The sequence below is a fragment of the Hydra vulgaris genome, chromosome 06 (assembly GCF_038396675.1).
Source record: "Hydra vulgaris chromosome 06, alternate assembly HydraT2T_AEP".
NCBI lineage: Eukaryota > Metazoa > Cnidaria > Hydrozoa > Anthoathecata > Hydridae > Hydra > Hydra vulgaris.
The window spans coordinates 38,650,001-38,665,725 of record NC_088925.1 but is presented as its reverse complement, the minus strand read 5'-3'; the positions used below and the strand labels follow the sequence as shown (position 1 = coordinate 38,665,725).

Here is a 15,725-nt window from a genome sequence, read left to right as displayed (position 1 = left end):
AGAGATAAAAAGTATAGATTTTATTAGGGCTTTTTTTATCTAATATATATATGCATATAATATATATATATATATATATATATATATATATATATATATATATATATATATATATATATATATATATATATATTCACACCATGCAGTGTTTGAAGTCTTTACTTTCTCGGAGTCTCTCAAAAACTTTTTTCAGTCAATTTTTAATTTTTTTAAATGTTTTTTGATGTTTCACATTAAATATAAAGTTTCAATTTCTTTTAATTAAGCAAAAGGGAAAAACTGTTAATTTCTTTAAGAATCTACATGATTTTTATTTCACAGCTGTTTGAATGAAGTAAAGCTTTAAAAAAATAATTCTTTGAATTATAATGTATCGATAGCATGTTTTTTAAGTCAGCATCGAATGATTGTTGACGTTTAAGCAATGAATGTCTTGTTTCAACCAAAAGTATTTTTTCATAAATAAAGTTGATCATCTGCCTTATTTTTATGGGATTGCATTTTACTGAAGCAAGTTTGATTCCATTAAAGTATCCTCCTTTTTACTATAATACCAAGTTTATATGCACCATTTATCATCAATTTTGGAGTTATTTTTCCAGTATTTAACACCATAATTTTCCTCTTCTTTTTTTGAATAAATTTTTATTTTATTTTATTATGGCAACGAAATAGCAAACATGTTTATAAAAGGTAAAACCTTTAGAATTGTGTAAATGTTATTTACGATTGCATGACTAACTAAACTGGTACGTAAGAGAGAATTGGTGTTTTCCACGTTGCAAAGGTCAAAGCTACAGCACGAAGACTACAAAAAATAAAAAAATGTTGTTATGGTTGAAAGGTTTAACGTAAAGAAGCCATAAAATTAAATACTGTATTTTAAAACATAATATAGATCATCACAGATCATTTTTATAACATAGACGCATAAGTTACAACATGGTGCATTACTTTATATTATACTAATGCATAAATTAAAGTATGGTGCACCATTTTATATTATTTTGATGAACAAGTTTTAATAAATAATGATGAATAAAACGTATGAAAAAAAAAACAATTATAACAACTACCTGGCAGTCAGTATAGTTAAAATAAAACAGGCCACCGCAATAAGAATCACAACCAAATAATTCTTCGTGCTCAATCCCACAATGCTTTTGTATAAATTGTTCTATTAATCCACCTGTCTTAAGTAATAATAAATTTGTACAACACTCCACATTAAAAAACGGTTTAATCAATAAAGTTTACTCATTTTAAACACTTAACTATATATATTAAATAAGAATGTATTAGAGTTAAGATTTCTATACCTGGTTGCAAACTGTTATTTATAGATAATGAAAGCCATTTTGAATATGTTAAAACCTGTATATTTACTAAACCAACCAATATCAGCTTATTTTAATAAAAATGGCTTCAAATTTGTATTTTTTTTTCAATATTTCACATAAACAACTTCTGGACTTTAGCTCAACAAAAATTTTTGAAAAATTTTAGTTTCAGTGAACTAGTCAGGGTTTGCAATAGCTTTGAGAATGATAACTTTTAAATATGGAGAAGACTATCAACTTGGGTATGTTTATGCTTATATCAAATGAGAATTACTTGCAAAAGTTTGCTGCGATTGAATCTTGGGAACAATAAAAATAATAAAACCTGTGCAAACAACTCCCTCCCAAATGTAACAGCATTAATTTACTAAATGTAATATTATTAGTAATTTAAATCAAATTTGAACTCTACGATTGGTTTCACATTTATCAAATAAATATTTTAGTGTTTGAAAGTTATGACTATGTAAAGTTTATAACTCTCTCATTTTTAGATATTTGGAGCAATTTTTTGCTAGCCCTTCTCATTTGATATAAAACCAAACTTACCCAAGTTTAATGTTTGCTCCATGTCTGAAAGTTATATTTCTTAAAGATTAATATAAAAGCTGCCTCAATCCCTGACATTGCTTAGAAAATTAAATCTTTTTTTATTAATTTTTTAAGCAACGGTCTTAGCGCCGCCTAAGAAATCGCTAAATAGAACACGGGGCTAATCCGAACGATCATTTTATTTAAAAATGAACAACTATTTTTTTCTCAAACATGGTCTAAATAAAGTAGACTTGTGTAAAAACATGCTTTGTCTCTTCAAAAACACAACGGTATTGACAAATGTTTCCGTTTTTTCATAATGGTTTTACTTTTTTTTTACTAAAATAGCATTTAAGTTCAAAATTTAACGTAGAATTTGATGAAGTATTTTGTTTTTTGATACTTTACATTTTTCTTCAAAACTTTTTGACATCGAACAAAAAGCGGCCTGAATCTAATAATAATTTAGAATAATAAAAACCAATCCTAATAATGTTAGGAATGGTTTTTTTAAATCAACTCGTTTTGAATAAAACCTATAAGTTTTAAAGATTACATTTGCGTCAAATCTTTACGTCAAATCTTTACGTTAATTCTTTACATCAAATTTTTTTCTAACTATAATAATAATATTAAAAAATGTCTACAAAGTGTTTGAGACCTCAATAAATACAGAAATATCTGTTAATATAAGGCTCAAAAAAGATTGACTCGATAAGCTAAAATGACGTTGTATAATCTTCTGTTTGATTATGTTTACAAGCAGTACAAAATTATATTAACAACGTTTCAAAGAAGAAAAAGAAAAATAAACGAATTGCTTTTCACAAAATTAGCAACCTGACTTTCATGCATCTCACTGCCTTTCAGTAGCATATGCAGGAGCAAAATAGCAAATTGTTTTTGATTCTTTGCGAAAGAATAAAAATGCACAAACTATATATGCTGATAAACCATTTAAGTTTATGGAAAACGGATTTCAGCCATACCTGGTTGACCAGATACGAAGATTGAGTTTGCATTGTTTTAAAATTAGAGTTTGAAAATCATCTTACTAAACCAATAATTGCTCATTATTACTGATAAATTGATAAAACTTAGCAGTTTGTTTTAACAGTTGGAGTTCCTTATAAAATATTTGAGTTAACATATTGACAGAAAAAGAGAGAATGATTTAATGCTACTAAAGAAGAAACTATATTCATAAAGTAAACTGAAAGTATCAATAAGTGGCGTATATTTAATAACAAGACGGCATAAAAAGATAACATAAATAAACAGCATTAAATATGATAACATTGAATTAAATATGATAACATTGCGTGGGTTAGCACACAACCCGCTAAAATTCAATAGATATTTAGTGTGCTAATACATGCAAGCAGAATTAAATACCGAAAAATAGATTTGAGCATGCAAAGCTAGAAATGAAGGAAATGAAAATAATGAATGTATGAGACAAATAGATTTCATCACATGGTCTTCATGTATAATCATTAAAAAAATCTCAAAACATAAATCTTTAAAACAAAATTTAAAATAAATCAAAGCAATAACTATTATCTGAGATCTAATGAGAAACTAACATATACAACTGCAAACCTTTATAACTAACAAAAGAAATTGCAACGACTATTAATCACTACAATGAATGGATATTCGTAGCAAAATGTACATACATTTACTATTGGGTTTTGGTTTTGAAATCCTAATTTTCTTTTTTCATTATTCGCATTTAGTTAGTTTAAAACCATACATATTTACATTTAGTCAAGTTTTTTGCTAATACCACGCGCAAACGCGGGAAATAGCACTTTTAAAAATTCGCTCCAAAGTCTGTTCACGCTCACATCATTTGCTCGAACATTCAGACTGTTTACGCTCACTCTATTTGCAGCTATGAAATTGATGCTAAGGTAGTCGCTCTAGATATTATATTATATCAAGATATTATAACAAAATATTAGGATATTAAAAAAGCATACAGTTTTTGAGTAATTGATTTGAATGCATCTTATATACGGTTCTTCTTCCTTTGTGGCACTACAATTAACAATGATCTGTTTACTTTTCTCGCATGACCGTGTATTATTGGCAGTGTCACAATCAAAGCAACGAAGGCTTTCACCTAAACGCACCAATAAAATTTTACTATGTTTACTCGATAGCTTTGAAATTAAAAATTTTGTTTGCTGTTTGATATTTAAAAGCATGGTCATGATGGCGAGCTTAAAATTTAGACATGATGCTTTTATAACAAATCCAATTAAATATTAGTGTGAAAAACTTTTTCTATTTATTGTCTCATCAATTTAACATATTAAAAACAAATCAATAAACGTTTTTTATACCTTCTTTTAATATGAAAGAAATGTAGATAAGCAAATAAAACGTTTGCATCTTCTTATTTATTAAATTAAGTACGCAATACAAGTACGCTTAGATTCACTGTTTTCCATTTCAGTCTACTTGAGCATTCAAAAAGCATTAATTTTTAAAAATTGTTAAACGTTTCTTTTAAATATGAATATGGCGTTTAAAAGAAATGAATATTTCAAGTTTTGGTGAGTAAGAGAAAACTGCAAACTTTAATTTATATTCAACGGTTTTTTGATATTGGTCAATTTATCTTTATTTAGAACATGAACTATTAGCACTATTAGTAATAAAATTAATAATAATAAAAAAATTGTTTCATGTATCTCAGCTGGCTTGGAACTTTTTTCAACAAAGTATATGTACAAAAATATATAAAAACTTTGTATATTGTTGATTTCCATAAAGTAGAAACCGTTGATAACTTAGTCTTATTGTTTTTGATGTAACTTACTAAAAATGAAAAAAGTTGATTTTAAAAGAAAAAGTTTGCATAGTTCATATAGTATTTTTAGTTGATGCATAAATTCCGACTTGGAAAATTCAGATTTTAAAAATAAATAAACATGGGATATTATTCTAACAATAACGTTGCGAAATATTTTTTGTTTGTTTTTGTTTTGGTAAAATTTAAATTGCTGGAGTTACTGCCATCATGTCTGTCTAATAATATTTTAGCTGATGCGTTTTATCACGCGCTTTATCAAGCGCTATCCTTATTATAAATAACACGGCTCTGTCAGGCTTATTTGTTTTTTACGCTAATGGGGTTAAAAAAATCCACTGGAAGTTCGGATGAAATTTGCGTCATTTTTCAAAAATACTCAAAAAAACATTACTATTTAATTTTCCTAAAAAAAATATGTCAAAGCGTTGATGAACAATATTTAAATTAATGATGTTTCATTTTACACATTTTTAGATCACATATACATGTGATTTAAAAATAAGTAAACTGAAACATTAATTTAAATACTATTTTATTTTTTTAAATTTTATTCGAATTAACATAAAAAGATAAACAATTTCTTTAAAAGACCACTTCGCCTAGATTTAAAGCACAGATTATTACTTATAGGATAACAATCTTAAGCTTAAAATAGAAGGACATATTAATGCCGTGATCGTAAGTCATACCAAATTACCACAGCCCACATTTCACGTGGTTAAAACGCACCATTAAAATCTATTATCTGGAATGGACGTTTACAAAAATATTACAAAAGCCGTTCCAGGCAATTATTAAATAAGGTACGCTGACTTATGTCATCAAATCATTTGATAAATAGGCCCACCACCAACTCTCTTATAAAATAACATTGAATCCATGATTGTATTTACCAAGCTTCATACAACATTCTTGAAACTTTTATGCTAACAATAGTAAGATAACTGCAGTTATTAAAACAGCTGAATATGCATGTGTACAACCAAAAGTTTTTTAATAATACAATTCTTCGGCGGAAAGAATTTAAAATAAAATTTAAAAAAAATGAAACTCGTACAAGTTAATTCTGGTAAAACAAAATCTGATAAAATTATTTTATGTCATAGGACATAGTGATGGAGGAGAACTTGAATTACTTGTTTTAGACTAGGATAGGCATTTAACTAGGAAGTTCACGCCTCCATTCTTACCAATGTAGCAAATGTGGCCAGAGTTAAACCTCGGACTTTTTTAATGCCAAAATTTGGACCTTTTAATTCTGAAGCTAGTGCTCTAACCACTCTGCTACGGTAACCAAAGTATTTAAGAACTTATCTCGCTTTACACTACCTACGTTCGCCAATCTCACACCATATGGTTTAAACTTGATTACACTATTTGAAAAAAGATTTCCAAACTCTTGATTGAAAAAACTCGTATTGAAAAAAACACTAAACGGAATATCTGAAATAGCACATATAGTACTGTAGAATCCCGTTAACTCATATCCTGAATAAGTTGGAATTTCACTAGGTCGGACGCATTTTCAATTTTCTTTGAACTCTCTCTATTAACTTACTATAAAATCATCAGCTTTATTCGTAACCTGTATTTGTTTTCAATGACTTTAAACAAAAATGTTTCAAATAAAAGAAAATATTTTTGTTTGTTTTTATAGGAATCTTAAGGCCCACTAATGTTAATAAGTTGTATTAAGGTAATTTCTGTTTTCAAGAATACTGCATATTACTTTCGTATTGTTATATTTTTCACTTCAAAACAGTTTAAAAGTTTAATGTTCAACATTACTTTAAAAACAATGCCAGCATTTATTTACAATAAAGAATCTAACTTTTTAGGACATTGAGTTGTTACTAACGGCACGGATATGAACAATACATCTCAGGTTAAGACTAAAGCGAATGATTTTATAGTAAGTTAATAGAAAAGGTTCAAGGAAAATTGAAAATCTGTCCGACCTAGTAAAAGACTAAAAAGTTAAATAAAAAGATGAACATTTTTAGAGATTTCTTTTAAGCTATAAAAAAAAGAACTTTTTATTTAGTTCAATTTAAATAAAAAGTTTTTTATTTTATAGTTTAAAAGATTTCTCTAAAGATGTTCTTTTTTTAACTTTTTATAAAAATCTCTTTCAAATGCTCAGCTCGGTTTTTATTTATTACATAATAATTTTAGTCATTAAAGTTTATTCATAACTTCCCTTACAAATAGAAGTAAATAATTGTACAGAAATTGACTTACACAGTGTAAATGAATGTTATGTATTAATGGGTTATTATTACATTGAATAGTGTCAGGGTTGGGTTTTTTTAAAGTTCAAGAAAAGGGAGTAAACATCTGCACTAGCGCCCATTGTTTTTTGTCTTAGATCATAATAAAAATTATTGCTGAGCGACAAAAGTAAATGGCAAGGCTTAATCCTTTTTAGCGATCAAAAAATAAATAATAAATTAACAAACACTGAGAGAAAAAAAGAAAAAAACACAATATCACTAAAATATAATCGACATAAAACTGATGTAGAAAAAAAATTAATGAAAGGAAAAAAAAAAGAAAAGCAACATCAAATAAAATGAATGAAATTAATTGCTTATTTATCGTAGAGGTTCTTCTCTACCCGTAAATAAAGTTAATTTAATATTATTTAATAGCCAAAGCAAAACGTAGTTGTTTTAAAATTAGATGAAATAAACTAGATCATTGTAAAACTTTATTATGCATTAAGAACAGCAACTTCCTTAAATGACAAAATAAAGAAAAACGTCGACAATATAGTAATAATAATAAGACAAAAATATTTATATTCAAAAAAGTATGCTTATATACATATGTACATAAACATAAAGGATATGCATGAACGTTTTAGGAGAAAATAAAAACAACTTTTAAAAGAGTTTAAGGTCATTACGTGTTCTTATATAGAGGGTTATAAAAAAGTGATGGTCGGTTTTTTTACTATTTAGTTTATTTAGTTTTTTTTACTGTTTACTTATATTCAAGCTATAGTCGGGTATTTTTACGGATTTAGTAGGCTAGTCGGGTATTTGACACAATTCAGTCGGGTAAATTTTAGTTATGAGGACCTTTTTTTATTTTTTTTTATTTTTTTTTAGAAGCCACTCGCTACTTTTTTAGTATTCACCCTCCTCTCCCTCATTTTATTCGTAGAATCGCCACTGCGTACAAATTATGATAAAGATACACCATTAATAAACTTTAATAAATTATCAATCAAAAAAATTTATTGTGTTGATGGGACTGCAAATCAGTTTAAAAGAAGATTATGGCTTAGAAGGAACCTTTAAGTGCTGCAAAACAAACAATAGATGAAAAATTATTTTACTTGATATTTATTATGATTGTAAACAAACAAACAAAAACTGTTATAAATGTATATTACATACATTATTATAATCAGATATAGTATACAGGTTATATAATAAGATTATAAACATAAGGTATTGATGATGTATAAAAATTATACAGATACATTCTTCAACCTTTATATAAAAATATTCTTTTTGCTAACAAAAAATACTCGTTATGCTAAGCTAGCTAACTATTCTGTTAACAAGCTTTGCGTGTTAACAGACTTATAATCTAACCCTAATGTCTTGTAAGTAACGTTTATTTTGTTATTGACGTTAAGTTTTAACTTATTTTCAATTTAAAAAAATACAAGTTAGTTAAAAGGTCAAAAATAAGCAAAGGGTTCGTTTTAATACTTAAAGCCATTCGTTGATATGTGTTGCTACTTGTGATGATAATTATAACTCTCAGAGTAGAGTTAAAACACTGTGACTGTCAAGAAACATTGATGATCGAGAAATAACAAACTGCCAAGAAATAAACAAAAATGTTGGATTACTGTAATATTAGGACATAACTGAAACTAAAAAAAATTGTAGTTTGTGAAGCACATGTCTAAAAGATTATTCTACTGTTAGAAATTATGGGAAACTGAAACCTCGTTATGCGCCATCAGTATTTAATTAGGTAATGCCAAGTTTATTTTCCAAATAAGTTAAAAACTGTACTAAATAAGTTAAAAGCTAATGAAATTAATTTTTCTATAACCAGTTATTAATGAAAGGGGACTTCCATAAAATACGTACGCAGGTATAGTGGGAGGAGGGTTACCCCAAAACATACAAGTAATGGAAGGGTGGATAGTGTGTGTATGTTAAATACAGCGAGTACGTACGCAGTTTGATCATCTTTCATTTTCTTTAAAAATGCTTTTTGCTTAAAAAAAGCATTAAATTTTACGAGCTTGAAAAATGTATATTATGTTATATCTATAATCTATGTTATATAACAGAGCAATATCGAATATATATATATATATATATATATATATATATATATATATATATATATATATATATATATATATATATATATATATATATATATATATATATATATTAGATTGACTTGTTCACACATCAATATTTTGCCTTTTACTAAAGATCAAAAGATTACCACTTCCAAATCACTACTTTTAAATCAGGTAGACGTGGAAGGCTCCGTTGGTCACCTTTTGCAATTATTGTATTGCAGAAACAATAAAAATTATTTGCTTTTAATGTACAAATCATTAGTAAGTACTATTAGGCAATTTTACAACAGACCCGTTAGATAAGCCTATAGAAAAAATGCCAAGTGAAAAGCAGAAATTAAATAAGCTATTGAAATAGTTACCGTAGTTACCCTGCAAAGTTGGTATTAAAGTTTGAGTAAGGTTTTGATTTGATATTCAATATTACTTCACATTACTCTTGTTAAAAACGTTAATTTTTACAAGCAAAAATGTTAGCATTTTTGTTGAAAATTGTTCTGAGAAATTAATCTCCCAGAACAATTTTCTATAAAAATGGTAATATCCTCTCTTTTCTTATATTAGAATGTCATTAGTTTATATTCCAGGGTACGCTTTTTGTGAAGATAAAAATCTAGACGTTATCTTTTATTAATAAAAAATTAGACAATCTTTCAAAGGAGTTATATTGAGAACTAACTATTCTAGATGACAAGGCTTGCCAATTACTGGTACAGCCTTTTTCATGAAATATATAATGACATTTGATGGTCATTATATACAACAAACCCCTATAACGAATATTTTTCATTTAAAAGCTCTTTGTAGAATTGTTTTATTGTGATAATTTTTTCATTTTTGAAATACTTTATCTTCGTAAGACTATATCAAGACTATAATAGTAACTTTAATCAAATTGAAACTATTTTCAAGACATAATCTATTAATGAATCAGTAGTTAAAAGATATTGAAATGCAATCTTATAAGATGTATTATCTCGCATCTCGATCCCAAAATAAAATGAATGAAATGTTGTGTTGACCTTGAGTCCAAGAGATCGGTAAGTAAGAATGCGTAAACTTCCTTGTTAAATACTCCTCCGCGGTACTCTGTGGTAAGATTATAAGGACTTGTGGGAGCACCTTAATAACCACAAAAAATATTTATAGGTAGCTTTTCATTCACATGACTTTGGTAACAATATGCCTTGGAAAGTAGATGGTACACAAGTTCATCTCTCCCAATTAATAGGACATAAAGCTTTATATGTTACTTGCCAACCAACCTGAAAAAGACAACCTTCTTAAACATGGCTGCAATAATTAGGTTTAAAAAACTATATATTTTTGATTTTACTGTATCTTTAATGCTTATGAAGAGTATAATGTATTTTCATTACACTCTTTAAAAACATTATAGAAATAATTTCATAGATGAACATTAAAGAAATAATTTTATTGATATTGTTTAAAAAAATTTAGAAGATGTTAACAAAAATAACGAACCAATAGATAACTTTATGCAGCTTTATTTGCACATAATCTCGTATTAATCTAGAAGCTGATTTTAATCTGCACCATTGTTTAAAAAACTTCCGCAATGACTTGACTCGAATTCAAATACGCAAGTAATTTTTAATATACATTCATTTTACCGTAACGAATTTAAATGTTATCAACTTTAATCACATTATCTAAAGATAACTTCAAACTAAGTTTTAATACATTCAATAAAGACTTGCGTCTTTATTGAAATGTTGTCATTTCCTCTAAAAAACTGAAACATTTTGATCAATATTATTAATGATATTATTTCTAACAAGCATCAAAGAATGAAAATGTAAAGTCATTGATATTATACAAGCAGAAATAGATATGTCAAAAAAATAGATAATAATTCGAGTAATATTTTGCTTTATAAAAACATCAAAAAAAAATACATGTTTTGCCATGGTCTTATCAAATTAGGTAAAAATGGCTGAAAGAAATATTGTATAGACTTTGAACTGAACATTTAATTCAAACATTCAGTTTAAAAAATTTTAAAAATTAAAAAAAATAATTTAAAATGGCAAAAATTACAATAACACTATTCAAGGAGCCTATTTATTTACACGAGAACGCAATATCAAAAATGTTTAACCACAAAGTAGAACAACTAAATTCCAAAATGTGTAATATTCAAGAAAAAAATAAAACTTAAAAAATAGAAGTGAGCTATTGAACTGTAAAACACGATAGAATTTGTGACCAAAAAAAGTATGAAAATCTGACAAAGTTCTGTTGATAACTCAATTATCTATCAATCAACCAATATTTCTGAAATAGTTGGTGGTTATATGGTTTTGGTGGTTTACACCCAATTAAAAGCATAAAAAGAAAAAATATTTATTTAAAAACTATGAACATCGGCTTATATTCACTGGAATCAACTTCATATAACTTACTAAGAAAAACTCAATCATTTGATTATTAGAAGCACCCCAACCACCATAAAACCCCCAAAAAGCGTTATATTATAAAGTTTAGTTTCAAGTCTTAGCGTTTTTCTGTGAGAAGACCTCGCGGTCTTCTTTAAGTTTCCATATTCTCTATTTGTTTTTTTTTATTAATAAACACTTTAACTTTTTTTTATTTTATATATTGTATAAAGATAAACAATAAATGTACAATAAAAAATGAAAAAAACAAAAACAAAAAAAAAACTTGTAGATTAGTGTTAGCGGCATCGATAAGTGTTGCGACAAACAATAGAATCTTCAGGAAACTTCAAATTATTAATTATTACTTAAGATAGTTAACAGTTGATAGTAGATTGGATGTTTTTATTATTTTGAGTTTAGAAAAGCTTGATCATATTAACCTAACTTAGATAAGGACTCTTTAAGAAACGTTGAAAAACGACAAAATATAACTCTAAAAATGATTTAAGAAAAATTAGTTTAGATATATATAATTTTATTAAAAATAATTTTGTTTAATAAAGTTTGTTCTGTAAATAAATAAAATTGTTAGGAGCTGTTAAAACAACAATAAAAAAAATATTGCAAAGTTGTTTTTGTTTTATTTTTACTACAATTTAAAAATAATTTTGTCAAAAAGGCCTCTCCGCCGCCATAACTCACACGCAGTCTGTAAATGTTACGTTTTCGTTACGATGTATTCTCTTTAATTGTTGTACTTAAAAAGAAGAAATTGTAACAAATTTAGTCTATTTCTAAGTTTTTGAAAACGACGAATTAGATAATTTACTTTTTTGAGTTTATAAAAAAATATAAAAATAAGTTGCAACCTTTATCAAAAACTATTATTTAAAATAAAAAAATTTTAATCAACAATGTATTATTTATTGATTTTATTCCCCGATCTTTCTTTAAGAGAACCCTGAACCTAGGCTAGTCTTTTTTAGATTACAGAGTTTAAGCATGCAGTATTCAAAAGTATGGGATCCATTTTATAACTTTAAAGATATTTTATAGTTATTCATTTCTTAATGAAAACAAATTGCATCACTTAAATATTATTCTCAAAATTGTCTTCAAAAAAAAAAAAAAAAATGAACTTAAAAAATTAAAACAGAAAAATGCCTGAGCGACATTGTTTTCCTAGACAAAGTTTATCCGAAATCCTTTTCTTTTATCTTTCATAGAGAATGCAAGCCAAAGTACTTAAAAACCAAACCAAATGATACTTTAAAACTTGTTACTTATACCGCAATTTCTTAGACGAATTATATAAGGATCATACTAGATTACCTTGTCTCTAATGATATGTCACCAACATATTAAGTGAATTTAAATGGCTCATAAGGTTCTTACTTTCATCACTTTCAATGCCAAACCCCCTCTCTATCAAGAAATAAAATCGTTGCTACGATCCCAAAGTTGGCCGTCATACTAAACCTTTGTAAACACTTTTCAGAATGTATCCGCAACTTAAATAAAAGTTTAAAAAGTGATTCCGACTGAGGGAGTGAAGTAAAGTTCTGGACTTAAAAGCAAAACAGAAACTGTATTTTAGTAATTTATTTTACTCTCAAATATAGACGTAACTCTTCGCATTTGAATTAAGTGATGTATTTAAACTTTTTTTTTTTTTGATAGTTTTAATTATTATTTTATTGGAACTATAGTTTTCATTTAGATGATTTAAACAAAAATCCTATACTATAGGCTATCCTATAGGCTACAGCGCATTTAATTAGTGGTGTTTAACAAATTTATAGTTCTAGTTTGAAATGATATACGTTTTGATTGTACATCTTGTGCTTAAAAGCACAAAAAGAATTTAAAAGCATTAGTTTCCAATTAAATATGTCGTGTTCCATTTATAAAAGTTAAAGTTTTAAAACAAGGTTAAAAATAAAAAAATTAATTTTATTATAATGTGTTCAGAAATCATAAAATAAAAAGTAAATAAAATAGTTTGGTGGAGAAGTATCTAAACCTATCAAAACTGTGCACAAGACTACCTTACCTAAAGAATTACTTTAGTTTCAAAAATGTATGTTAGCATTGAATTAAATTTTGTTTTAGAATCTTTAAACCTATATTTATAAAATGAATCTTGGTACGTTTTTCAATTGACTTATTAAATGATAAATAAGTGTTTTAAGTAAGCAAAATATTACTCTTATTTAATTTTGATGTCTGATATATTGCTTATATACAATTATTAAATATGTAGTGTTATTTATGCGCATAAATATATATATATATGTATATATATATATACATACATATATATACATATATATACATATATATATATATATATATACATATATATATATATATATATATATATATATATATATACATATATATAAAAACATATATATATATATATATATATATATATATATATATATATATATATATATATATATATTTGTATGTATATATATATATATACATATATATATATATATATATATATATATATATATATATATATATATATATATATATATATATATATATATATATATATATATATATATATATATAGATCTATAGTTTGTTGTCTTTGGGAAGAGCGGAAGGAAAAAAGTGATTCTTACGCCAACACATACGTCACTTTTAATTACTTTTGACTTTCGTCCAACATTTGCGTGTTGGACGAAAGTAAAACCATTAATTTAATTACAAATAAATCGTTTTTTAAAAAAGCCACAAAAACGCAAATTTAATTGACCAGAATGTTTTAAAAACATTCTGAATGTTTCTAACAATATAAACAATGTTTTTATTTTTATTTTTTTTAATAAAATGTTTTTATTTTTAATTTTGTGGGTCAGGCTAAAAGATAGTAGATGTAGCAGCACTCCCTTGCGGGTCAGGCTATTTGTCAGTCGATGTAGCAGCACTCCCTTGCCAGTCAGGCTATTTGTCAGTCGATGTAGGAGCACTCCCTTGCGAGTCAGGCTATAAGATAGTCGATGTAGCAACACTCCGCGCATGATTTACAGTAAAAAAAATAAAAATAAAAACATTTTATTAAAAAAATTAAAAATAAAAACATTTTATTAAAAAAAAAAAAAAAACATTGTTTATATTGTTAAAAACATTCAGAATGTTTTTAAAACATTCTGGTCAATTAAATATGCGTTTTTGTGGTTTTTTTAAAAAACGATTTATTTGTAATTAAATTAATGGTTTTTACTTTCGTCCAACACGCAAATGTTGGACGAAAGTCAAAAGTAATTAAAAGTGACGTATGCGTTGGCGTAAGAATCACTTTTTTCCTTCCGCTCTTCCCAAAGACAACAAACTATAGATCTATATATATATATATATATATATATATATATATATATATATATATATATATATATATATATATATATATATATATATATATATATATATATATATACATGTATGTATTAGGGGTGTTCAGAAAAATAAAATTTCCAAAACTCAAATACACAGGAAGCCAAATTTGGGGCAAATATATTTTTAAAAACTACAAAAATTACAAAAAAAAAATAAAATAAATATAGACATTTACCTTGTGCTCAAGCAGCAAAATACCCTGAAAAATGACCCTAATTGTTCCTAAATTTTTTTGAAAAATTTTTTTTTCTTCTAATGTGATCATAATGGTCTAAAGTTTATTTTTAGTTTGTTGTGTATCCTAGTTTTTTCATAATTTTTTTTTAATTAAAAAAAAAATTTCACAAAAAGTAATTTTGCACAAATATGCAAAAAAAGAATTTTGCGCTAATACGCAAAAAAAAATTTTTTTTGCATAAATCATGCGAATTCATTTTTATTTTAAACAACAAATTATGAAAAAACCAGGATACACTACAATCTAAAAAAATATGGACCATTATGATTACAAAAAATATAGACGATTATGATCAAAAAAATTTTTTATAAATTTTGCTGCTTGAGTACAAGGTCAATGTCAACATTTTCGGAATTTTTTTAATTTTTGCCCCAAATTTGGCTTCTTGTGTATTAGCGTTTTGAAAATTTTATCTTTTGAACCCTAATACATATATATATATATATATATATATATATATATATATATATATATATATATATATATATATATATATATATATATATATATATATATATATATAAATCTTAACTGGTTGTCAGAAAGTTTTTCCGTATTTTGTTGACACAAAAAAAAAATTAAAATGCACGACCGGAATTTTTTTTTATTACTTAATAGACTGCCTGCCCCA

The 15,725-nt window shown here is 25.9% G+C and overlaps 2 protein-coding genes across 6 annotated transcripts in view; one reads left to right on the top strand and one right to left on the bottom strand.

Annotated features, from left to right (window-relative positions):
• Window positions 1-146: 146 nt before the first annotated feature.
• LOC101238835 (uncharacterized) lies at window positions 147-4,367 on the bottom strand. Its single transcript, XM_065800071.1, has 4 exons — window positions 4,226-4,367; window positions 3,860-4,002; window positions 1,077-1,193; window positions 147-808 (listed from the first exon to the last, which is right to left on the bottom strand). Exons 1-4 carry the CDS (start codon window positions 4,272-4,274, stop codon window positions 659-661), a joined length of 459 nt encoding a protein of 152 aa, XP_065656143.1. The 5' UTR covers window positions 4,275-4,367; the 3' UTR covers window positions 147-658.
• Window positions 4,368-12,934: 8,567 nt separating this feature from the next.
• The window catches only part of LOC100203079 (vesicle-associated membrane protein 3), a 25,916-nt gene continuing 23,125 nt past the window's right edge, over window positions 12,935-15,725 (top strand). Inside the window, exon 1 of one of the 5 annotated variants that reach the window (XM_065800068.1) lies at window positions 12,935-13,030. Coding sequence is in view for 2 of the 5 variants with exons in the window: in XM_065800067.1 (XP_065656139.1) it covers window positions 13,093-13,094 (2 nt within the window). In the remaining 3 variants the exon portion in view is untranslated. Of the gene's footprint in view, window positions 13,095-13,376; window positions 13,523-15,725 lie in introns of those variants that run through there. The other 4 variants (XM_065800069.1, XM_065800067.1, XM_065800070.1 and 1 more) reach the window with 4 other exon arrangements.